The sequence below is a fragment of the Trachurus japonicus genome, chromosome 6 (assembly GCF_045865225.1).
Source record: "Trachurus japonicus isolate A0001 chromosome 6, Traja_1.0".
NCBI lineage: Eukaryota > Metazoa > Chordata > Actinopteri > Carangiformes > Carangidae > Trachurus > Trachurus japonicus.
In genome coordinates, this window is record NC_140912.1 from 37,224,255 (window position 1) to 37,248,424 (window position 24,170).

The window sequence follows — 24,170 nt, forward strand, 5'->3', positions numbered from 1 at the left end:
TTCCTCTTCCTCCTTCTCCTTCTCCTCTTCCTCTTTCTTCTTCCTCCTTCTCTTCCTCCTCCTCCTCCTCCTCTTCCTCTTCTTCCTCTTCCTCCTCCTCCCATTCATCCTTCTTCCTCCTCTTCCTCCTTCTCCTCCTCTTCCTCCTCCTCCCATTCCTCCTTCTTCCTCATTTTCTTCCTCTTCCTCCTTCTCCTTCTCCTCTTCCTCTTTCTTCTTCCTCCTTCTCTTCCTCCTCCTCCTCCTCCTCTTCCTCCTCTTCTTCCTCCTCCTCCTCCTCTTCCTCTTCTTCCTCCTCCTCCTCTTCCTCTTCTTCCTCCTCCTTCTCCTCCTCTTCTTCCTCTTCCTCCTCTTCCCTTCTCCTCCTTCTTCTTCCTCCTCTTTCTCTTCCTCCTCTTCCTCCTCCTCCCTCCTCTTCTACATCCTCCTCCTCCTCCTCTTCCTCCTCCTCCTCCTTTTTCTTCCTCCTCTGTCCTCCTCCTCTTCCCCTCTCCTCTTCCTCCTCCTCCCTTCTCCTCTTCCTCCTCCTCCTCTTCCCCTCTCCTCCTCATCTTCCTCCTCCTTCTTCTTCTTCCTCCTCTTCCTCCTTCTTTACCTCTTCCTCCTCCTCCTCTTCCATCTCTTCCCTCCTTCTCCCTCCTCCTCCTCCTCTTCCTCCTCCTCCTCCTCCAGGTCCATGATGATGTCAGAGAACTTGGACCACAGTGATGATGTCAGCGTCCTCCCCCCCCATGAGTTGGAGACTTCGCCCCCCCGGGAGGAGGACACACACTGCCCCCTACCCTTCAGGTCAGGAACTGCACACACACACACACACACACACACACACACACACACACACACACACAGACAGACACACACACACGGCATTATGGGTAAAAAAAATAAGACGATAAAATAAGACAAAAGTGTAGCTACCAAATAAATGTGCCCGTCCAGTCGTGGCTTCAACAGACTCCCACAACAAACATTGGAGCAAATTTCCTAACAAGTGTTATAAACTGACCACAGACTCTGGATAGCGAGGCTAATTTATGTTAGCCCGTCTATGAGGTTTTACATTATACGTTAGCATTAAAGGGACAACGAGGAGTTTCTCCATAGGCAGAATGAAAAAGTCTGATATTAATGTGGATGAATCTCCGTTACCACTTGTTAATGGTCCATTTTAGATAAATCTATGGTTTTGTCTCTATGGTTATTTTGTTATTATTAGTGGTGGTGGAAATGCTGGGCGAGCCGACCAGCGTTTCTTTACTTTCGGTTTCGTGGCGAGTCATGAGAATAACGCCGCCGTATGAATCTCCGTTTATGGTGGGAACTACGACGGTATGTGATCGTCTTCCAACCTCTGACTTTAATTCTTGATGAATGAAAACATGAGTCTGTCTTGCGCCGGTCAAAGAATTTCACGGTGCGGAGGCTCATAAATGTAGTGTGAAAACACTTCGCTTTTCCAAAACTCCTCGTCGTCCCTTTAAGCTAGCGGACTTTATGTTTAGTTGTGACACTGGCTGTGTTTGTTTTGTTGTTTGTTGTGCGTTGTTTCAAACTATGTGGGTTTGATTGAACATCTTTGATGCTTAAATATATATATTACCGCTTAATATATTGCTTTACTCCTCTTTTTATGTTGGTACCTATACACCTGTATAGCTATATGCTACACCGGTCGTTACGATCGCGGTCGGAACGTTTTAATTACGCAACGTAATACGTAACTATAGAAAAAGATAGCATTTCCTGAAGAAAATGCGTGTGAATGCTGAAAGCAGCTGAACGCTGTTGCTGAAGCAATGCTGAATGAGCTGAAGAAGTTGTTGAATCAATGCTAAATTAGTTGACGAAACTGCTAAAGCAATGTTGAAAAGACTAATGCTAAAGTAGAGTAGAGTAGAGATTAGAGGAATAGGCTACTTTATTCATCCCTAGGAGGGAAAAAGCTGAAACATATAACTTGTAGTGTGAGATGAATGCCTTTTTAAAGGTAAAAAGCAGTAGAAATGCTAAAGGGAGAAGAAAACATTGAAATCCTGCGTGTTTGCAGTGTGCAGCGGAGTCGTGTCCGAAAGTGTTTTTCATTTGAGTCCACTATATTGAATTCACTATATAGTGAGTAGGGAGGAGGGGATGAGTGAGTTATTTCAGACACAGGTGTGTAGAGCTGCTGCAGGTGGGGGCGGGGCTTCACACCGGGAGGGGGCGTGGCCTCACTGTGTCGGGGGGCGTGGCCTAATTGTGTCAGGGGGCGTGGCTTCACAGCTGGAGTCTAGAGGGTCCAGATGTTGTAGAGACGTTCACCTGAGATACAGGAGAATGAATCACATCCTGATGCCTCCTCCAATCAACCAGCTCCTCATTAGTGTGTGTGTGTGTGTGTGTGTGTGTGTGTGCGTGTGTGCGTGCGTGCGTGCGTGTGTGTGTGTGTGTGTGTTGGCAGCAGATGAAAGCTGAAGCAGAGACAATGAGAAACCTCCGAGTGTCTCACTGCTCTGATATTCCTGTCACGTAGCGAACAAGCTGCAGAATCTGTGTGTGTGTGTCTGTATGTGTGTGTCTATGTGTGTGTGTCTCAGTGTGTGTGTGTGTCTGTGTGTGTTTGTGTGTCAGCAGCAGCACGTGTAGTCCGTTCACGTTTCCAGGCAGCAGCTCAGAGAGAGGCTGGTGTGTGTGTGTGTGTGTGTGTGTGTGTGTGTGTAGCTGGTGTTAAGCTCTAATTCACTTCTGCTGACAGAACAGACCAGTGTTCACACACACACACACACACACACACACACACACACACACACACATGGTTGAGTGTTTTGTTTAGTGTTAATTGCGCTGAGCTAACGGCTAACTCATTGTGCTAATGTGGCGCCATCATCATCATCATCATCATCATCCTATCATCCTAACAGAAAGTGCGATGTAAACAGGAAGTCATTGTTGAACCCGTCAATTTCTAAAATGAATTAATTCAGATTAAATTTATAATTTTTAAAAGCATTAGCTATTTGTATCCTGCCCCTCTCTAAACGCACCGTGGATGTTTTTAATAAGAATTCTCCATATTCAACCTTTAAGAAACAAACTCCAGGTGTTATGTAGATTGGGTTTTCATTATCGGTGGAAAAACCGATCACCATATAGACAGATATTACAGTTAAAGGCTGATATCGGGCCGATATTATTGGTTGACCGATATTATCAGACATCCCTATTGTTGACATAACCAGTTTTATGTTAATTCTGAACAAATCTTCTGCTCAGCAAAGACGTAAAATCTATGATATAATCAAAAAGCTCTGTTGTAAGAACAGCAGTGGGATCCAGAGCAGCATTCATTTACAAGTTTAATCCACTAATCAAACTTCCTCTAAATAAATAAACATGTGCTCTGGCCACAGACTGTAACCGTGGACCGACAACATGACCAGATCAAGAAACATTTAATAACTCGGGTCGGACCATGGGCTTTTTCTTTTCTTTTTCTTTTATTTCCCTGCGGTCTGGGCGAGAATTTTCAAGCTACTCTATCCAAAAATGCTACTTTATGGTTTTCTACCTCTGTATATCAAATAAAGGCATAAAGTAGCCTAAGTGTTTTCTTCTCTCATGTGTCTAATGAACAAAAAGTGTAATGAAATTTATTTCAGGGGTAGCGTATTTTGATAGTCCAATAACATCCTATCAGATAATGCATTGCAATGCGATAATGCATTCATGTATGACTACTGATCATCACCTCACTGCCACTGTAGGATGAACAGCAGCACGTTCTTCACCAGTTCTTACTAACTGATCACTGTACGCTCTCACCAGCGTTCATCTCATTTACCAAACACATTAAATGCACATTACATTACATTACGTTACGTTGCCTTACACTGCATTGGAACCGCTCAGTGGACTTGGCTGGATGCTTTGAGTTTCGCCGCTGCATCACTGAGGACCCGCTAAAGTATGGAACAGGTTTTTGTTTTTTGGGCTTCTCTGCTCCACTTTGTGCCGTCTCTACTGGTGTGGCATTGTCCAGTTTCAGTCAGATTAAGGCTAAACCTTAATCGGATAAGGAGAACTCTGATATTAGTCTGACTAAGGTGTTTACATACACTTCAGTTGTCCAGATCTAGTCGGATTAAGGCAATAATTCGTTTTTTTCAAGTGTCATGTAAATGTAACAGATGTGCACTCACTCCATCCATAAAAGACGTGCTAACCCACCCGCCAAGTGGTTGTCAACCTCTTGGCGAAGAGGTTAGCATCGTTGCCTCCGGTGCGGGAGGTCGTGGGATCGAACCCCATCAAGGGCAGGCCGTGAGAAACACAACGCAGAGGGCCAGATATGACATCGGCTACATAAACATAGGCCTACTGACTGAATCAAACCTGCTCCATTTTTGATTGACCCGCCCACTTTTTGGACCCGCCCATTTTCTGGATGAATATGAAGTGGGCGGGGCCAGACCGCCCTCTGCTGATTGGTCCTGTTTCTACTGTTTCTATTTAAACCACTGAAGTTTGACTTTTATTCAACTTTCCCAGCGTTTTACTTGTGTGACGTCATCACGAGGGAACTAACGAGCGTGTGCACGACATCAGAGCTTCATTGTCTCGTTTCCATTCAGCTGAGTGGACGCGTCTCTGAGTCCGTGTCCAGCTCCCATCATGCATTGCACCCTGCCTGCTGACTCGCTACTGGAGAATGGGAGAATAAAGCTCTTCTTGTTAGCTTAGCACGACGCTAACCGAGAGTCAATGATCAAGAACTTTTAAAGCTTTTTAAATTCCTGTCACACACAAACGAGCAGCAGGAGATGTGAGACGTGTCCCCGTGTCCCCGTGTCCTCGTCTCACGCCACGACCACGTGACGGCCGTTAAACGTTGGAAACAACAGTTTTCTGGTGTGTGACTGTGAACGCAGCCTGGCAGTCTCTGCTCCAGTTTCCCCATTCAGGCTCACACTGTTTGCATAATTAGTGCTTCTATGGTGTGTGTGTGTGTGTGTGTGTGTGTGTGTGTGTCAGTGTGTGAAAGGACTGATTGTATTATGGGCTACTGGGAGGTAGCTAGACTTGGTTCCCAAACACACACACTGACACACTGAAGGCTCCAGTGCAACAGGCTTGAACCCTTGTTTTTCTGTGTGCGTGTGTGTGTGTGTGTGCGTGTGTGTGCGTTGTTTTTCTTTTTGCATGAGCCACTGTGTTGATTCTCCTCCTCCTGTCAAGACAACATTTAGTATATGACCGACCTCCATGAAACCAGATGACCTTTTCAAAAGTTCTGCTGAAACCGTCTTTTACGGAGTCAGTGAACGCCTCAGCAAAAGGCAAAAAAAAAAAAACATTTTATGATCCTGGTTCTGTCTGGATCAGAAAATGTTTTTTTACTCTAAATGTTGAAACAAATGTTCAGAAGCTTTGGTTAAAGGGATACGCCAAAAAAAAAATTCTGTGTCTTGCCTCACTCCCGAGTCCATGACCAGCAGATAGACACCATCCTTTCAACTGTGCGTGCAGTAACAAGGGAGATAGAGCCGTATCACCGTAATTAGCTTAGCTCAAACACTGGAAGTGTATAGGTAGTGTTAGCCTGCCTCCACCTAAAGTCGCTAATTAGCTTAGCTCAAACACTGGAAGTGTATGGGTAGTGTTAGCCTGCCTCCACCTAAAGTCGCTAATTAGCTTAGCTCAAACACTGGAAGTGTATGGGTAGTGTTAGCCTGCCTCCTATCTAAAGTCACTAATTAGCTTAGCTCAAACTCTGGAAGTGTATGGGTAGTGTTAGCCTGCCTCCTATCTAAAGTCGCTAATTAGCTGAGCTCAAACACTGGAAGTGTATGGGTAGTGTTAGCCTGCCTCCACCTAAAGTCATGAGAGAAACTCTTCAGCAACTCTAAAGGGAAACCGGCGGGCCGATCTTCGTCTCAGAGCTGACAAAACTCTCCGGTAAGGCATCTTGAGCGGTCAAATGCCGCTAACGGGACGAGATCGGTCAAAACGGAGGGTTCAAGCAAAGACGCTTTATTTTGGTTCAAGCTAGCTACATCGAGGGTAGGTTAGCTTCCTGTTTCAAAGTAAAAGCACAAATTCTATCGTCATGGTTTTCTGTATGTAAAGGGCAACGACACACTGCTGATCTAAACGGCTACTTTCTCACCTAAACATGTTTGAAATGTGGATAAAGTGATATATTTACAGAGTTTAGAGCTAAAATGAAACCAGCTTCTGACTGCTGGTTTCGGCTCGGGTAGGAGGCAGGCTAACACTACCCATACACTTCCAGTGTTTGAGCTAAGCTAATTAGTGACTTTAGGTGGAGGCAGCTAGGCTAACACTACCCATACACTTCCAGCGTTTGAGCTAAGCTAATTAGCGACTTTAGGTGGAGGCAGGCTAACACTACCCATACACTTCCAGTGTTTGAGCTAAGCTAATTAGTGACTTTAGGTGGAGGCAGGCTAACACTACCCATACACTTCCAGCGTTTGAGCTAAGCTAATTGTGATGTCATTGTGATGTCATATGTCCTGATGTTTCCTCAGGCTGCAGCTCATCGACGACTTGTCCTACGAAGACGTGAAGAAGTGCTACAGAGGCTCAGTGAGTCCTTCACTCTGCTACACAATGAGAACACACACACACACAGACACACAGACACACACACACACACACACACACACACAGACACACACTCACACACACACATAGCTACACACACAGACATATACACACACAGACAAAGCAGCAGGAGTCTTTTCAAATCTTTCTTAAAGTTGCTACAGAAGTTTCCGGCGTCTGTCTCGTCTCCATGGGAACATGATCGGGGGTGAGTGTGTGTGTGTGTGTGTGTGTGTGTTACCATCAAACAGCCACCGTTCAAGTCACAGTTTATTTATAAAGCACATTTTAATTAACAATCTCAGTCGACCAAAGTGCTGAACAGTTGTAAAAATACAATAGGTCGTTAATCATGGACACTATAATAATTAAAAACACTACAAGGAATAATAAGAATTCAATTTAAAACAAATTTAGAATAAAAGAAAGTAAAAAAAGAGAGCAAAAAAGAGAGAGAGAGAGCCCAGATGACTCAAACAGAGTTTAAAGGTCAAAATCGTCCTGAACCTGACGACACCTGTTCAATTAGATCAATTATCATCATAACAACATGAACCAGAGACTCAGAGTCTGTTCTCTGCTTTTTATTTATCAATGAAACAACATTTAAAATACAAAAAAAGAAGAAAAACCTCTTCAGTGTCGGAGCAGCTTCATCGTCTTCATCCTCCTCCTCCTCTTCCTCAGCGGCGGCTTCAGTCTCTGTTGTTTCAGACAGGAACAGGAAAACAGGAAGTGGCCGTCTGAGACTGAAACAACAGAGAAACACACACACACACACATACAGGTGTTTAGATGATGTAACTTCTGACCCAAATATCTGGAGACTAAACACCGGTCAGACTAAACACAGAGACACAACGACCCCCCACACAGCAGCTTCATGTCTCTGAAGAGTCACAACACCTGTTCTGTGGTATCAATATACTGTATATATGTACAGTAGGCTACTGTGCAAAGGCTTTAGGCACTTCAGATGTTTAGATTCTTTTCCATCAGTCAGTACCATCCGAGAAGCCTCTGATCGGTCCAAAATGTATTCTCCAGCATCACAATGACCCAAAAATTACAGCCAGTGTCAAAAATAACTATTTAAATTCACAAGAAGCCTCAGTCGTCCAACAGTCCGCCCACTCCGTTTTGAGCATCTTAAAGGGACAACGAGGAGTTTCTATTTGGTTAAAAAAAAGTCTGATATTAATGTGGATGAATCTCCGTTACCACTTGTTAATGGTCCATTTTAGATAAATCTATGGTTTTGTCTCTATGGTTATTTTGTTATTATTAGTGGTGGTGGAAATGCTGGGCGAGCCGACCAGCGTTTCTTTACTTTCGGTTTCGTGGCGAGTCATGAGAATAACGCCGCCGAATCTCCGTTTATGGTGGGAACTACGACGGTATGTGATCGTCTTCCAACCTCTGACTTTAATTCTTGATGAATGAAAACATGAGTCTGTCTTGCGCCGGTCAAAGAATTTCACGGTGCGGAGGCTCATAAATGTAGTGTGGAAACACTTCACTTTGCCAAAACTCCTAGTTGTCCCTTTAATGCCGAAAATATTTGCACAGTACTGTATGATCAATAATATATTATATATACCTGTCATATACATCATGTACAGGTTCTGTTGATATGTTTGAAGGGATACTTCACCCAGAATTGATAATTCACCAATCATCTATTCACCGTCACGCCAAGGAAGGGTTTGGAGTCATCAAAACTCTTTTGGAGTTAAACCACGGACCCAAATCCAGTTTCCAACCAGCAATATTTTGCGAGCGCACCATTGATATGGCACCGACCTCAATGATTGTGACTGGTTGAAAGAATTCCAAACAGCCGGATAGTTTTTTTCTCCGATCGCAGAATCATAGGCGGACCAGCCAGACCCTTCTTCTCTGGAGGAAGGTCTGGCGATCGAGACTATCCATCCGGCTGGCAACGGTGGATATAGAGTTCACTTTTGTTTTGTTTTGGTCCAAATCACACACTATGAAACATCCAGATACCTCCATACTGCTCGTCCTGCTGACCCAAGTGTCCTGAAGCCCAAACATGGAAAAGTTGTTAATGTGATCTCTGTTTTTATCCTTGTTGTAGCAGCAGCTCCCAGTGGCTGTTGATGTTCGAGATGTTGGTTGGTCGTTGTAAACCATTGGATGTATGATTATGTAAACACGCAAGAACATCTCGCAGCAGCCACTGTGAGCTACTGCTACAACAAGACACTTGGGTCAGTAGGATGAGCAGTATGGAGGTATCTGGATGTTTCATAGTGTGTGTTTTGGACCATTCTAAAGTGAACTCTATCCACCGCCGTTATATGAAAACCCGTTGGAACTCCTAAAGAGTTTTGATGACTCTGAAAGTTCTCCAAACCACTTTCTTGGCATGACAGTGAGTAGAAAATTGGTGAATTATCGTCAATTTTGGGTGAAGTGTCCCTTTAAGATGTTTAGGTGTTCACACTCTGAGAAGAATCAGATGGTGATCGGTGATGTCACTCCTTGTGTCCACAGACCGTCAGCAAGTACAACTCTCAGTACCACAAACTGTTCCAGACGGTTCCTAAGGAGGAGATCCTCATGAAAGGTAAAGGCTCATTTCATTTCATTTTGATTTATTCCATTCATGGTTTACATTCTCACATGGTTGCACATATTTACATAATGTAGCTACACATTGTCACCATGAATGAAAAGGAGCAGGATGAAGAAACACTTATAGTACCTGCTCCTCTCTGTTTTTATAATTACATTGGCTTACTATCAACACCAATATTATACTCTGTTTCAAATTATTAAAGATGATGAAACATAGTAATGACAAGAAAACAAACAAAATAGCAGTAGACACCACTCGTCTATCTATCTTTTCTTTTTGTCCCCTTCTTTTTCTCTTTCTCCTTCTTCTTTTTTTATAGACACTTATCTAAACATTTTCTTAAACTGAGATATACTTGTACAACTTTTCAATTCCTTGCTTTGTGAATGCCATAGCTACTTTTACACCTGCAACAGAAATACACATTTGTTTTAAGCTTAACCTTGAAATCAAGCTTCAGTCTGTTGTCCCCTTCCTCCAGTTTAAACAAGTTTTGTAAATGTTCTGGTAATGATCTTGCTTTAAACATTATTTTTAGGGTCTGTTATTCTATTATATCAGCCATTTTCAACAAACCTGCAGAAATAAAAAATCTATTTGAGGGATCTCTATTACCTGCCTTGTGGATAACTCTTACTGCTATTTTTTGTAGCAGAATCAGAGGAGTGATGTTACTTAAGCCGTTTTCCCACTAAAATTAGCGGGTCGACGTGGGTTTTTTAAACGCGGGTCGACCGGCTAACAATTGACATTTGGCCCCTTTCCCATTGACCAAAATAAGTCGAGTCTGACCCGATTGTTAGCGGGTTTAAACGGGTTTTTTGGCCAGTGGGAAAGGGGTATTACATAAGTGTTGCCCCACACCTCCACACAGTAATTACTGTAAGATATGGCAAATAAATGTACAGTACAGAATTCTTAGTGTGTTAGTGTCCAAGACAGACTTAACCTTATTCAAAATATAGATACTCTTTGCCACCTTGGCTTTTACATATGCTATGTGGTTCTCAGGATCTCAGGTTCTCAGGTGTCTTTGTTTCCTGATGAACACATTACATCAGTCTGATACATCCTCCTTCTCCTCCTCTTCCTCTTCAGTGTACTCGTGTGCGTTGCTAAGAGACATCCTGCTGCAGGGACGACTCTACATCTCCAGGAACTGGTTGTGTTTCTATGCAAACCTGTTTGGAAAAGACATCAAGGTGAGAGGACGTTTCATCTGTCCTACAAGTCTCTGTCTCTGTCTCTGTCTCTGTCTCTGTCCACGCTGGAGCAGGAAATAAAACACTAAGATACGTGATAGAAGAAATTATTTTAGAAAACGTCTGAAGGACAAAGGTCACAACAGCAAAGTCGACTTGTAAAACCTCTGCTGCTTAGTTACCTCCATCACAGAGGGAAGATGTTCCCGGATGGATGGATGGTTGGTTGGTTGGTTAATGGATGGATGGATGGATGGATGGATGGATGGATGGATGGATGGATGGATGGATGGATGGATGGATGGATGGTTGGTTGGTTGGTTGGTTGGTTGGTTGGTTGGTTGGTTGGTTGGTTGGATGGATGGATGGATGGATGGATGGATGGATGGATGGATGGATGGATGGATGGATGGATGGATGGATGGATGGTTGGTTGGTTGGTTGGTTGGTTGGTTGGTTGGTTGATTGATTGATTGATTGATTGATTGATTGACACTTGGTTGGTTGGTTGGTTAATGGATGGATGGATGGATGGATGGATGGATGGATGGATGGTTGGTTAATGGATGGATGGATGGTTGGTTGGTTAATGGATGGATGGATGGATGGATGGTTGGTTGATCGATGGATGGATGGACGGATGGATGGTTGGTTGGTTAATGGATGGATGGACGGATGGATGGATGGTTGGTTGATCGATGGATGGATGGACGGATGGATGGATGGTTGGTTGGTTGGTTAATGGATGGATGGATAGATAGATGGATGGATGGATGGATGGACGGATGGATGGATGGTTGGTTGATCGATGGATGGATGGACGGATGGATGGTTGGTTGGTTGGTTAACGGATGGATGGATGGATGGTTAATGGATGGATGGATGGATGGATGGATGGTTAATGGATGGATGGATGGATGGATGGATGGATGGATGGATGGATGGTTAATGGATGGATGGATGGATGGATGGATGGATGGATGGATGGTCGGTCGGTCGGTCGGCTGGTTGGTTGGTTGGTTGTTGGTTGGCCGGTTAATTGATTGATTGATTGATTGATTGATTGTTGGTTGGTTGGTTGGTGATTAATTGATTTCTTCCTCTCTCTATCTACAGGTCTCCATCCCTGTGGTTTCAGTGCGACTGGTAAAGAAACACAGAACGGCCGGTCTGGTGCCGAACGGTCTCGCCATCACCATGGACACGGGACAGAAGGTGACATACTTCACCTGCCTATATCATATCATATCAAACAAACAGGCCCTTTCAAAATAAAATGCTGTGTCTGTAGCTCACGAGGATGTGACATCATCATCAGTGTTTAAGTTGTGACCGACTTCCTGTCTGTGTCTCCAGTATGTGTTTGTGTCCCTGCTGTCCAGAGACAGTGTCTACGACGTCCTGAGGAGGATCTGCACTCACCTGCAGGTCGGTGCTGTTTCCTGTCTGCAGGTTTTGTTTTTTGTTTTTTTTTAATTGTGCGACACAGAAATTGCACGTACATCAGTATAGGACGAATCGCCTTGTTGTTTACAACTACTTCCGGGTAGAAAACCAGCATTCGAACAATAGTGACGGACGAGAGTTTCTCGTCTGTATATATCTACTTTTTCATGTCACTATATCACCGTTTAGACTAATCTGATGTTTGTAAAGTTTATAAAACCAATGATTGGACAAACATTACTATTTATGTGTGCACATTTTTGTAATTAGTCATGGTTATCATAGATTAGCTGGGCTAACGGTTAGCTACCTGTTTAACTTTAATAACTCAGTGACTCAATAAACGCTCCATGAAAAAATATTTTCTCCAGCGGATATCTGAGTTCCAACATGACTGAGCTAACTGGAGTAGTTTCATGTGGTGTCCCACAACGGGAGGGTTTTAACAGCTGACGTCCTGCTGTTAGCTTAGCTACCGCCGTTAACTTAGCTACTGTTAGCTTAGCTGCTGTTAGCTTAGCTACCGCCGTTAACTTAGCTACCGTTAGCTGTCCCTGTCAGCTGAGCCACTGATGCTTTCTAGACACCGTGATTCCCCCAAACTGAATAAATACAACACATAGCAACACAAAACACACACACAGAAATAGTAATGTTTCTTCAATCATTTCAGATTTGTCTAAACGGTGATAGGGCGTGAAAAATATGATATATAGCTAAACTCTTGTTCGTTACTATTGATCTCATTCAAATTACAGCTGGTTTTCTACCAGGAAGTAGAATGTAAACAACAAGGAGATTCGGTCTATATAGGCTACTACATCCATGGGAACAGAAAAAGAGACAATAAAGCAAACAAAACAAAAACACAACAAAGAACAAAAGACAGCCAGAGGCCTTTACAAGTCACTTACAGAACATTTCTCCATAATAGAGTAGCTACGTTTTGGCGGCTTTCTTATTTGTTATGTCCTTGATTGTGGCAGCATAACAGTGCAGTTCATGTTTAAAGGGTAGCTACAATGTTCGGTTTGGATTTGGCCCATTTGTTTTTGTGGATGTGAAATTTCCCCAAATTCAAGATTAACTGACAGAAAAAGCAAAAGTCTTTGTCTTGGTCTTCATAATAATGATAATAATGATATTATAATGATATAAATAAAGATGTGTTTTTCCTGGAAACTGGTCATTCTTCCTAGTTTTTACTTGCACAAAGTGTTGAACATCATTCCAAAAAGTTTTACTGTTAAGCACAATGATAAAATAAGTGAGAAATGGTTTCATCTTCAAGTCCACAGAAATCACACACATATTCAATGTCTAGTTTAAATCTTTCAAGGGTTTTGGTTTCGTTTTAAAATCTTACATTAAGTCTTTCCTGTCTGCAGGTGAACGGGAAGAGTCTGAGTCTGAAGCAGTACCTGGAGGAGCCCAGCTCTCTGTCCATGGTAACTATAAGATCAATCAGCTGTTACTGTATCAGACTGTCAATCAAACAATCAAACTTTATTAGTATAAACATCTCAGAGTTGTCGAAGTGAAGTGAAACAAAAGAACTGGTAAATATTAGGAATCAACAAAGATAATAAAACACACAATCATTTTTAAAATTATTGATTAGAAGAAAGGTTTCATTTATTTTAGTTTGACTCAAGAAAAATGACCTCATCACATAATGAGGTCAACACCTGGTCACTAATGAGTCACTAATTAATCCAGAAGACCTGAATGTGACAGATTAGTGTTGTTGTTGTTCTCTGTGGCCCCGCCGTGACCCCTAAGAGGCTTTTCCTGCTGCGCTGCCTTCAGGTTCCCTCTGACATACTGTAAATATGAGCTTCAGTTGAAGAACAAATAACAAAAACTAATCAATAAAGTCAGCTAATCTTTAAAACTCTTTCAAAGTCAAAAGTACTTTATTATTCCATTATGAACCTAGTTGCAGAAGGACATCAAAAGTGCAGGAGCAGCAATACAACGATCCACACATCCCTACATACCACAGACATACCCAACACAATAATAACACACATTCCTACAACCACACATAAGTACAAGTACTCGCCGCAAAGGTTAAAAAAGACACATACAAAGATAAAATTAGTTAAAAACAGGTTAATTAAAAAAGAAAAAGTTATGGTGGGAGTTAGGTGTTCAGAAGTCGGATTGAGGTGGGAATGAAACTGGATGATGTAAACTCGAGGAGTCAGTGTTCATTAGAATAAAATGTCTCAGTGCCTGAGTAATCAGATTACTTACTATAGTTACTCTGAGTGACTCTGAGGTTTAAATTCAAATCAATCTGTTTCTCCCCTGATTGATTTTGAAACTGATCAAAGAGTTTCACTGTTATTTACTGTATTAATTAAATAATTAATTAATTAAATTATTCATGTTCCTGTATACATTTTGTTAAAGGGATAGTTCACTCAAAATTGAAATTTCACCCATGATCTCCTCCCCCTCATCATGTGGACTAAGGGCTGGGAGAAGTTTCAGAGTCCTCCGTGGCTTCTCTGAGTTACAGGGGGTCTCGGCGTAGCAGTGCATGTCCATATGACGGTTGCAAATGGATACCAACTGTCTTCGTAACAAAAAGACACACCAAAAAACATCCAAATACCTCCATGCTGCTCGTATGTAATGTCCCTCTTGTATTGAAGCCCAGACATGAGAAATTGTTCTGAAAAAATAGTCTGTCCAAATTTGGATGGACCAGGAAGAAGAGCTTCGAGAAGCTTCCGCTACAAACAAGCTTGAAATATAGACTTATTACATTTTTTTCAGAACAATTTCTCATGTTGGGGCTTCAATACAAGAGGGACATTACATACGAGCAGCATGGAGGTATTTGGATGTTTTTTGGTGTGTCTTTTTGTTACGAAGACAGTTGGTATCCATTGACAACCGTCATATGGACATGCACTGCTACGCCGAGACCCCCTGTAACTCAGAGAAGCCACGGAGGACTCTGAAACTTCTCCCAGCCCTTAGTCAACATGAGGGGGAGGAGAGAATGAGTAATGAGATAATGAAATTTCAATTTTGGGTGAACTATCCCTTTAACTCATTACAATTATCTATACATACACAACTTATTTTGTTTGTTTTTACATCTGATCAGCTCAAAGATTGTATAACATCAGATCTCCAGGTGATAGTCTGACCTCTCTCTCTCCATCAGGATGAGTTTCCTGAGGTGTTGAAGTGGAGGAGGAAGCCGTCCCTCCCCCCCGTCTCCTCCTCCCTCCCCGACCTGCTGGGCAGCTCCGCCCCCGGCCTCGCCCCCGCCGCCGCGCCCTTCATCAGCCCGCACACGCTCTCCAGTAAGCCCCGCCCACCTCGCCCACCGGCCAATCAGCAGAGAGGGAGACTGATGAACCTGTGTGCGTGTTCTTGCTGTTTACAGTTTTGTTCAGACGAATTTGGCGCTACTCAAGCTAGCCGTTGTGACCAGCGCACTTCCGGTTACTTTCACAAAATAAAACACCCGTTTCCCTTTACCATGACGAGAATTTGTGCTTTTACTTTGAAATAGGAAGCTAACCTACCCTCGATGTAGCTAGCTTGAACCAAAATAAACCGTCTTAGCTTGAACCCTCCGTTTTGACCGATCTGGTTCCGTTAGCGGCATTTGACCGCTCAAGATGCCTTACCGGAGAGTTTTGTAGCTCTGAGACGAAGATCGGCCCGCCGGTTTCCGTTTAGAGTTGAAGAGTTTCTCTGACGACTTTAGGTGGAGGCAGGCTAACACTACCTATACACTTCCAGTGTTTGAGCTAAGCTAATTAGCGACCCTATACACTTCCAGTGTTTGAGCTAAGCTAATTAGCAACTTTAGGTGGAGGCAGGCTAACACTACCTATACACTTCCAGTGTTTGAGCTAAGCTAATTAGCGACCCTATACACTTCCAGTGTTTGAGCTAAGCTAATTAGCAACTTTAGGTGGAGGCAGGCTAACACTACCTATACACTTCCAGTGTTTGAGCTAAGCTAATTAGCAACTTTAGGTGGAGGCATGCTAACACTACCTATACACTTCCAGGGTTTGAGCTAAGCTAATTAGCGACCCTATACACTTACAGTGTTTGAGCTAAGCTAATTAGCGACTTTAGGTGGAGGCAGGCTAACACTACCTATACACTTCCAGTGTTTGAGCTAAGCTAATTAGCGACTTTAGGTGGAGGCATGCTAACACTACCTATACACTTCCAGTGTTTGAGCTAAGCTAATTAGCGACTTTAGTTGGAGGCAGGCTAACACTACCTATACACTTCCAGTGTTTGAGCTAAGCTAATTAGCGACTTTAGGTAAGAGGCAGGCTAACACTACCTATACACTTCCAGCTTTTGAGCTAAGCTAATTAGCGACTTTAGGTGGAGGCAGGCTAACACTACCTATACACTTCCAGTGTTTGAGCTAAGCTAATTAGAGACTTTAGGTGGAGGCAGGCTAACACTACCCATACACTTCCAGTGTTTGAGCTAAGCTAATTACGGGCGATACGGCTCTATCTCCCTTGTTACTGTACGCACAGTCGAAAGGATGGTGTCTATCTGCTGGTCAGGGACTCAGGAGTGAGGCAAGAAAAAAATTTTTGGTATATCCCTTTAAGATGTTAGGTTATAATTAGGTTTAAATGAGGTTTAGAGTAATGGTTAAGTTTAGGCATTTGTTTTGGATGGTTAAGGTTAGGGTAAGGGGCTAGGGAATACATTATGTCATGTCATGACATGTCCTCACAAAGATATATTTACAAGGATGTGTGTGTGTGTGTGTGTGTGTGTGTGTGTGTGTGTGTGTGTGTGTGTGTGTGTGTGTGTGTGTGTGTGTGTGTGTGTGTGTGTGTGTGCAGGCAGCAGCCTGACAGAGACAGAGAAGATCCTCCTGACTGAACCGGTACCAGAACTGGGCCAGACCGAGTACCAGCTGCTGAAGCTCTTCATCCTGCTGTGAGTCCTACACACACTTATACACACACACTTATACACAACTACACACACACACACTTATACACACACACACACACAGAAGTTGATAAATTCATATCAGTTATAAACTAACAGGTGTGTTCACTGTCCTCTGGATTTTCCTGTTGGTCTCTGCTGCCTCCTGCTGGTCAAGGCTGTTAGTGCAGCAGCAGATAGATAGATAGATAGATAGATAGATAGATAGATAGATAGATAGATAGATAGATAGATAGATAGATAGATAGATAGATAGATAGATAGATAGATAGATAGATAGATAGATAGATAGATAGATAGAAACAGAAATCACAGAAAAGGAAAGAACTAAACATACATAAAACACTTGGTTCCTGATCTACTAAAGGTCTTTTTGTATAAAAACATGTGCAAACTTGACATCAGCCACAAATAAATGTGCAAGCTGATCTACTGAAGACTCTTTAAATGAGCAGAAGGACACAATGTTAATTTTATCACCTTGGACTAAATGAATATTTAAAATACTGGGAGGAGAACATGCAGATTGTTTGATTTAGCAGATGCATGGTGATTTCCTGAACTGTGGAGTCAGCTGTGGTGTCTGAGACTGTGTGCAATTCAGTGCTCTTTATCTGAGATCTCAGTTGTAAAATGCAACAAATGTAATAATAATATTTGTGTATAAAATATATAAAAACCTGTAAAATATGAAGACAAAACATTTTCCTCTGAGACGTGGAGAATTATCAACACATATTAAAGTGTAAACACACTGAACCATGACGCTGCGGTGATGGAGTGAAAGGAAAGTCTTCATCCTTCACTCTGTTCTTTTGATTTAAAATGAATTCATGTTACATAATAACAACCTGCAGCTGTGATGAGTTCAAGTCTGAGAGTTTAACAATTCATCATCATGGAAACAAAAATGTGTCTTTATATTCAAATATATAAGAAATCTTTTATTCCACATGCTGTTCAAGAACTCAGTGCAAATGACTGCAACTGGTTTTCTGTTTTTATTGATTCAACCTGTTGCTGCTGTTTGTCCTGTCCTGTCCTGCTGTCGTCCACATGGTCGTTTCTCTCTCTGTCGGCTGCTGCTGTCGCTCTACATGGGGAGACAAAGACACATTTACACTTCCTCTGACAATAAAGTGTGTGTGTGTGTGTGTGTGTGCAGTGTCTTCCTCCTGGTCCTGTCCTCCTGCTACTTGGCCTTCAGAGTTTGTCGTCTGGAGCAACAGCTGAGCTTCCTGAGCAGCCAACCGACACTCAGAGAGAGGTACACACACACACACACACACACACACACACACACACACACACACACAAATAATAACCATATATAGTGTGTATATATACACACTATATATATATATATATATAAATTAGGCAAGGAAATTTTATTTGTATAGCCCATTTTTACAAACAGTAATATATATTATATAAAATCTAAATATATATATATATATATACCTGACACTGGAGCCAAAAAAGACCATATATTTATATTTGTATATACTGTATATATTCCATATAACCAATATATATCAGGGTCACACAGAGTTATAAATTAGAGTTATAAGAATTATAACTCTTTCCTCTGTTATATATATAGTATATACAGTATATGGCTTTTGTCCTGTCTTATCACTTTTCGCAATTCTTTGTATTATGCCTTCATTTTTAACTGGGTTGGGTTGTTTTTAAATGTGATATATAATTGTATAATTGATATACAGTATATATATATATATATATATCCATACAGTATATATATATCAGGGTCACACAGAGTTATAAATTTGAGTTATAAGAGTTATAACTCTTTCCTCTGTTATTTCTGGTCTTTTTCTTTGTCTTCTTGCTTTTGTCCTGTTTTATCACTTTGGTTGGGTTGTTTTTAAATGTGCTTTATAAATAAACTTTATATATATAAAACTTACAGCCAACCAACACTGACAGAGAGACACACACACACAAGAAAAACAAACAACTAATACTAATAACCACACATAAAAATAAAAGTGTCTGATTCTCAAAAAAGTGACTCTGGATGAAAATGAAGGTGAAATAATATTTATATTTATATTTATTGATTGATTGTTAATTGATTGTGTTCCAGGTGTGGCGAGGTGCCGTGCTGGCTGGCCAATCAGAGGACAGGAACCTGACACGGGAGCCAATCAGAACGAAGGAGAAGAAGAAGAAGGAGGAAACCTGCACTGACCCAGACCGGCCTCTAGGGGGCGGAGCCACGACCGCCGCGCCGCTCCCCGGTTACCATAGAGACGTCACCGTAGCAACACACACAAACTGTAGAGTGACCTCTGACCTCTGAGGACGGCCTTCTAGTGGACGAGTGTGTGTGTGTGTGTGTGTGTGTGTGTGTGTGCGTGTGTGCGTGTGTGTGTGCGTGTGTGTGTGTGTGTGTGTGTGTCCAGACTAACACACAGTGAACTACATTACCCATGAGCCTCAGCGGGACTCACTCCCAGTTTTCTAACGTGTTTCTACTTCCTGTTTCATTAAAGACGCCTCAGGGTCACACACACACACACACACACACATGTGTCTGAGTCTGGTGGTTACCATGGAAACCTGCCACGCCACCGCCGCCCTTCACTTCCTGTTTGACTTTAACTTTGACTTAAAGTGACAGAATCAATAAAGGTTGATTCAAAATACGTTTGTTTTAAATAAATACTCTCAGGAAGAGAGGAGGAGGAGATGGAGGAGAGGAAGAGAGGAGGAGATGGAGGAGGAGAGGAAGAGAGAAGGAGGAGATGGAGGAGGAAAGGAAGAGAGAAGGAGGAGATGGAGGAGGAAAGGAAGAGAGAAGGAGGAGATGGAGGAGGAGAGGAAGAGAGAAGGAGGAGATGGAGGAGGAAAGGAAGAGGAGGGGAGGAGGAAAGGAAGAGAGAAGGAGGAGATGGAGGAGGAAAGGAAGAGAGGAGGAGATGGAGGAGAGGAAGAGGAGATGGAGGAGGAGATGGAGGAGGAAAGGAAGAGAGGAGGAGGCGATGGAGGAGGAAAGGAGGAGAGGAGGAGGCGATGGAGGAGGAAAGGAAGAGAGGAGGAGGAGATGGAGGAGGAAAGGAAGAGAGGAGGAGGAGATGAGGAGGAGAGGAGGAGGCGATGGAGGAGGAAAGGAAGAGAGGAGGAGGAGAGGAGGAGGAAAGGAAGAGAGGAGGAGGAGATGGAGGAGGAAAGGAAGAGAGAAAGAGGAGATGGAGGAGGAGAGGAAGGAGGAATAGGAGATGGAGGAGGAAAGGAGGAGAGGAGGAGGCGATGGAGGAGGAAAGGAAGAGAGGAGGAGGAGATGGAGGAGGAAAGGAAGAGAGAAAGAGGAGATGGAGGAGGAGAGGAAGGAGGAATAGGAGATGGAGGAGGAAAGGAGGAGAGGAGGAGGCGATGGAGGAGGAAAGGAAGAGAGGAGGAGGAGATGGAGGAGGAGATGAAGAGAGGGGGAGATGGAGGAGGAAAGGAAGAGAGAAGGAGGAGATGGAGGAGGAGAGGATGGAAGAGAGGAAGAGGAGATGGAGGAGGAAAGGAAGAGAGGAGGAGATGGAGGAGGAAAGGAAGAGAGGGGGAGGAGATGGAGGAGGAGATGAAGAGAGGGGGAGATGGAGGAGGAAAGGAAGAGAGGAGGAGGAGATGGAGGAGGAGATGAAGAGAGGGGGAGATGGAGGAGGAAAGGAAGAGAGGAGGAGGAGATGGAGGAGGAGATGGAGGAGGAAAGGAAGAGAGGGGGAGATGGAGGAGGAAAGGAAGAGAGAAGGAGGAGATGGAGGAGGAAAGAGGAGGAGGAGAGGATGAAGGAGAGGAAGAGAGGAGGAGGAGATGGAGGTGGAGAGGATGAAAGAGGAGAGAGGAGGAGGAGAAGGAGAGGAGATGGAGCAGGAAAGAGGAGGAAGAGGAGATGGAGGAGGAAGAGGAGGAAAGGAAGAGAGGAGGAGAGGATGAAAGAGGAGGAGGAGATGGAAGAGGAGAGGATGAAACAGGAGGAGAGGAAGAGAAGAGGAGGAGATGGAGGATGAGAGGAGGAGGAGATGGAGGAGGAGAGGAAGAGAGGATGAAAGAGGAGGAAGAGGAGGAGGAGAGGATGAAAGAGGAGGAGGAGATGGAGGAGGAGAGGAAGAGAGGATGAAAGAGGAGGAAGAGGAGGAGGAGAGGATGAAAGAGGAGGAGGAGATGGAGGAGGAGAGGAAGAGAGGATGAAAGAGGAGGTAAAGATAGAAGAGTGCAGCTGTTTCCCGTCTCCACCACTCGGCGGCGCCAGAGCTCTGATCTAAGTCAACCATAGGTATATATATCGATGTGAGTCAACCTGATGATGTCATGGCGGCGACCTGTGACCTCACACTGTTAAACCCTCATCGACCAATCAGACGGTTTGATCTGGAGGAGCTGGTTTTAATCCGTTCTTCCTTCTTCACCTCCTCACGTTTGTCTGTTTTTCTTCTTGTCATGTTGTTAATGAGGTTTTGTAAATAAAGTTTAAACAAACTGAGACGTTTATTATCACTCTGTTATTGATTATTGATCAGTTGTTTGATCAGTTTGTGTTAATCAGAGAAGGAAACAGACTGGTTCTGGTTCTGGTCTCTATAGAAACCCACTGGATCAGTTCAATTAATGTTTTTCAGTAAGTTTCATGATTTTTTTTAAGATTCTGAGAAATAAACTCAGAAATTTTGACTTTTTTCTAAGAAATGTTTTTATCAATGTTTATCTTTTTTTTTTAATCAGAGTTTTTATCACAATTTCCGGTAACACTTTACAATAAGGGTCCTTTAATTAACATTAGTTAGTACATTATTAAGCATTGATATATAAACTAATGTGTTAATTAATGCTGAGTAATGCATACATAATGATAACTAATTACATTATTCAACTTTTATTATTACTTAATACTTTATTAACTTTATTAATTAACTTGATTGATTGATTGATTGTCGTTTACATGATCGAAATAAAGATATCAATCAATCAATGTAAAAAAAATAAAATAATTAAGATAAAATAATAATATAATAATAAGTAAATAAGTGAACAGCGAAATTGTATACACAAAAAATTAACATCTCATAAGCAACGCAGTTTACTTGAAACATTGATTAACTGCTACTAATAGGCTACATGAATTAATGTTTCCTCATCCTAAATAATAGCCTACATAATAATGATTGTTAATATATCTGTAAACAGTTAATCAGTGCTTAATAATGTACTAACTAATGTTAATTAAGGGACCCTTATTGTAAAGTGTTACCAAATTTCTGACTTTTTATCTCAGAATCTTAAAAACAAATCTCGTTGTTGGCCCTACTGCCCCTCTGACCTGGAGACAATAACGAGTCAATAAACTGACGTATCGATGAGTTAGATCCTCCTCCTCCTCCCAGACGTGTCGTCATGGCGACAGTGACCTTAGAGACACACACTGGTCCTGGATCAGAGCCGGACTTCCTCTGCTGCGCTTCCTGTTTCCTGTCCTCCGTCCTCTCTCCGTCCTCTCCTCTCTCCTCCTGTTGTTTCCTGTCGTCTCTCCTGTTTCTTCTGCTGCTGCTGCAAAGAAAGGTCAAAGGTCACACTGCCCCCCCCCCCCCTCCCCCCGTTACTCACAGTATTGATCCTAAAACTTCACTTTAATATTCAAGCTCCTTATTTACACTGAAAATTAGAGCCGCAACAATTAAAATCGAACAATAATCGATTATTAAATGAATCTAATCATCAGTTTGAGTCGTTTTTTAAACCCAAAAAAGCTCCAGATTCTCTGATTTCAGCTTCTTCAATGTGAATATTTCTGGTTTCTTTGTTCCTTTATGACAATAAACTGAGTCTCTCTTTGGTTTGTGGACAAAACAAGACATTTGAGGACGATGTCGTCTGCTGGTTTGAGATTAGAAACACTGGTTGATGTTTTTATTTAACATTTTATTGACCAAACAACTAATGGTTTAATTAATGGTTTAAATAACTGACAGAGGAATTAATAATGAAAATAATCGTTAGTTGCAAACCTACTGAAAATCAACACTAGGTTACACACACACACACACACACACACACACACCTGCAGCAGCCAGACCTAAAGCCTCTGACCAGCTGCTTCTCTCATGTCAACGTGTCCCTCCGCCTCACAAACTAGTTCCAGTTAGATCCAGAGTCTTAACGGTTTGATGAGGTCACAGTCCGACGCTGCTGTTGTAGGGGTGTAACGGTATATGTATGTATTCGTCACGGTTCGGTGCACACAGTCACACAACGAATACGTCTGAATGAATATTAAAAAAAATGTTTTAAAAGTCGAGTCCTCACTCCAGAAACATCACCAAAGCAGCTGGCATCTAGTCTAAATTAACTGTGTGAACCAACATTGATTCTTTCTTGTTTCTTGTTTTTGTTTTTAAATAATAGTTGCCAGTTGTCAAGTGCAAGTTTTTTCCCTCTAGAATTAATGAATGGTATTATAACACTCCTAATAACACTCCTAACAGATTTTAGTTTTACATTCAATTGGTGTCTGTTGTACCGAAACCGTACCGAACCGTGACTTGTGTGCACCGTTACACCTCTATTCTGTTGTTGAAGAGGAGGAGGAGGAGGAAGAGGAGGATGAAAGAGGAGGAGGAGGAGATGATCAGGGATAGTTCACCCAAAATTCAAATTTCACTCATTATCTCCTCCTCCTCATGTGGACTAAGGGCTGGGAGAAGTTTCAGAGTCCTCCGTGGCTTCTCTGAGTTACAGGGGGTCTCGGTGCAGCAGTATTTGTCTATATAATGGTTGTAAATGGATACCAACTGTCTTCATCCAAAAAGACACACCAAAAAACATCCAAATACCTCCATGCTGCTCGTATGTAATGTCTGTCTTGTATTGAAGCCCCGAAATGCAAAATTGTTCCGAAAAATTTTTAATAAGTCTATATTTTAAGCTTGTTTGTAGCAAAAGCTCCCAGTGTCTCAGTTCACTGCTCTTCTTTCTCATGTTGGGGCTTCAATACAAGAGGGACATTACATACGAGCAGCATGGAGGTATTTGGATGTTTTTTGGTGTGTCTTTTTGTTATGAAGACAGTTGGTATCCATTTGCAACCGTTATATGGACATGCACTGCTACGCCGAGACCCCCTGTAACTCAGAGAAGCCACGGAGGACTCTGAAACTTCTCCCAGCCCTTAGTCCACATGAGGGGGAGGAGATAATGAGTGAAATTTCAATTTTGGGTGAACTATCCCTTTAACGTGTCCGTCTCCTCCTGGTCGTGTCCCTCCGCCTCACAAACTAGTTCCAGTTAGATCCAGTTTTAACGGTTTGATGATGAGGTCATAAGTTCTGTCATCG

The 24,170-nt window shown here is 42.5% G+C and overlaps 1 protein-coding gene across 1 annotated transcript; it reads left to right on the forward strand.

Moving 5' to 3' along the window:
• The first annotated feature begins 675 nt into the window (after positions 1-675).
• Positions 676-19,017, forward strand: LOC146986620 (GRAM domain-containing protein 2A-like). The gene is made up of 11 exons (XM_085780647.1): positions 676-789; positions 6,531-6,588; positions 9,127-9,199; positions 10,310-10,413; positions 11,530-11,628; positions 11,770-11,841; positions 13,248-13,307; positions 15,044-15,185; positions 16,716-16,812; positions 17,993-18,094; positions 18,938-19,017. Exons 1-11 carry the CDS (start codon positions 677-679, stop codon positions 18,984-18,986), a joined length of 969 nt encoding a protein of 322 aa, XP_085636773.1. The 5' UTR covers position 676; the 3' UTR covers positions 18,987-19,017.
• Positions 19,018-24,170: the final 5,153 nt, after the last annotated feature.